Raw genomic sequence first — 1,592 nt, forward strand, 5'->3', positions numbered from 1 at the left:
TTTTTTTTTCAATTTGTTCACATTCTAAAAGTTATCAGTGTCTACTCTGATGGTGAGGTACAGTAACACAGTGTTAGGCTGAAACTCCTCATAAGAGCTGAGGTTGGATACTCTTCACTGAGTTTTGTAGCTGGTAGTCACTTGGGGCAGTTTTGATCCTTCATCAGCAGATTGGATCCACTGAAGTTGCTTCTGTCCCCCAGCACTGATACAAGGACAGCTTACCTCACTGTTACGCTTTGAGACCAACTTCACTTCTTCAGCTTAAAGTAGGTCAGACGCAGCTGAGCAGCTCAGCTCCACTCAAACAAACTGACAAAATAACCAAACAGGAGTCAATGTGTTGATTATTCATTACGCTGATTCCACCAATTCATCAATCATTTATCTGTTAACACAATGAAACAAGAACATAAAACAGATTTTTTAAAATCTTTTTTAAAAAAAATTTTTTAAAATAATTAATATGTTCTATCAACGGTAACTAGTTCATCATTATATATGAATTTTAACTTTATGTCTAAATCTAAATCTCTTTGTGCCCAAACACAAACACAGAGAGACTTTGAGAGATTTGTCTGAATGAAAATTTGGTCTGACATAAGCTAAAGCTGCCCACTCATGCAGATAAATGGTGTAAATGGTGCACAAAATGCCCTCTTTATAAAGGCTACTTCCTTTTTCACAGGCATGTTTGATTTGCTGGGTTTTTACCCCAGATGCCCTTCCTGGACTTGTGTCTCCTCTTGTAATCAAGCTGGAGATCTTGTAATGGTTACAAAAAGGTTTGATCAAAAAGTTCTAATCTGCTTTGAATTTGGCCAATTTTCCATTCAAGGTAACCTTCGGGGTCATGCACAGAAAACTTCCGTGTTCGACTGTGATTCCACCGTGGACCTCAAACTTGCACAAAAAATAAACATCAACTTCTATTTAACAGTGTCCTCATGTTGAATGAAGGGTCATAGCTGCTGATTAGAGCTGTTGTCAAAAATCCACAGTTTCCAAATCCAGCAGCAGTGATGTGGACCTGTTATCAAAACATATTATAAACATAAAACATTTTTATGTTTATATTATATGGAAAAATATGTATTTCCCAAAATGTTTTCCCATAAAAACGTCTAAACTCTGGCACGCAGAAATGCTGTAATATGACGTATCTATTGGTCTGGCATCATCAAACCAAACTGTCTTTCCAAATTAGTTATGAATTTTATGAATTTTACCTGCACGTTTTTTTTATCCTTCCAGCTACACACCACCTTTTCACACCCACCTTTCACCCACTCTGAACCAGTCACACGTAGGTTTATTTAGTATCTTATTTCGACTCCCTTCGTTTCTATTTTCCCTCAGACAATGAACCTCCTCTGCTCCAGTCGCTGACTTTGCCTCTGCAGTCCTTTCAGGGGGAGAATTTCATTTACCAGCTAAATGCTCGAGACCCCGAAGGCTCCACGGTTCTTTTCACCCTGCTATCAGGCCCTGAAGGGGCATCTCTGTCTCCAGCTGGTCTGCTGATGTGGAAGGCCACAGCTGAACCCACCAACAGACACACTTTCCAATTCACTGTGACCGACGACTGTAAC

General features: G+C 39.3%; 1 protein-coding gene across 1 annotated transcript in view; it reads left to right on the forward strand.

The window, feature by feature from the left end:
* vwde (von Willebrand factor D and EGF domains) overlaps positions 1 to 1,592 on the forward strand; it is a 26,479-nt gene that overhangs the window by 16,356 nt on the left and 8,531 nt on the right. Inside the window, exon 15 of the mRNA XM_013915501.1 lies at positions 1,311 to 1,587. Within this exon, the coding sequence (XP_013770955.1) occupies positions 1,311 to 1,587 (277 nt within the window). The remainder of the gene's footprint in view (positions 1 to 1,310; positions 1,588 to 1,592) is intronic.

Source organism: Pundamilia nyererei, unplaced genomic scaffold (assembly GCF_000239375.1).
Source record: "Pundamilia nyererei isolate P.nyererei 1_Seehausen unplaced genomic scaffold, PunNye1.0 scaffold00313, whole genome shotgun sequence".
Taxonomy (NCBI): Eukaryota; Metazoa; Chordata; class Actinopteri; order Cichliformes; family Cichlidae; genus Pundamilia; species Pundamilia nyererei.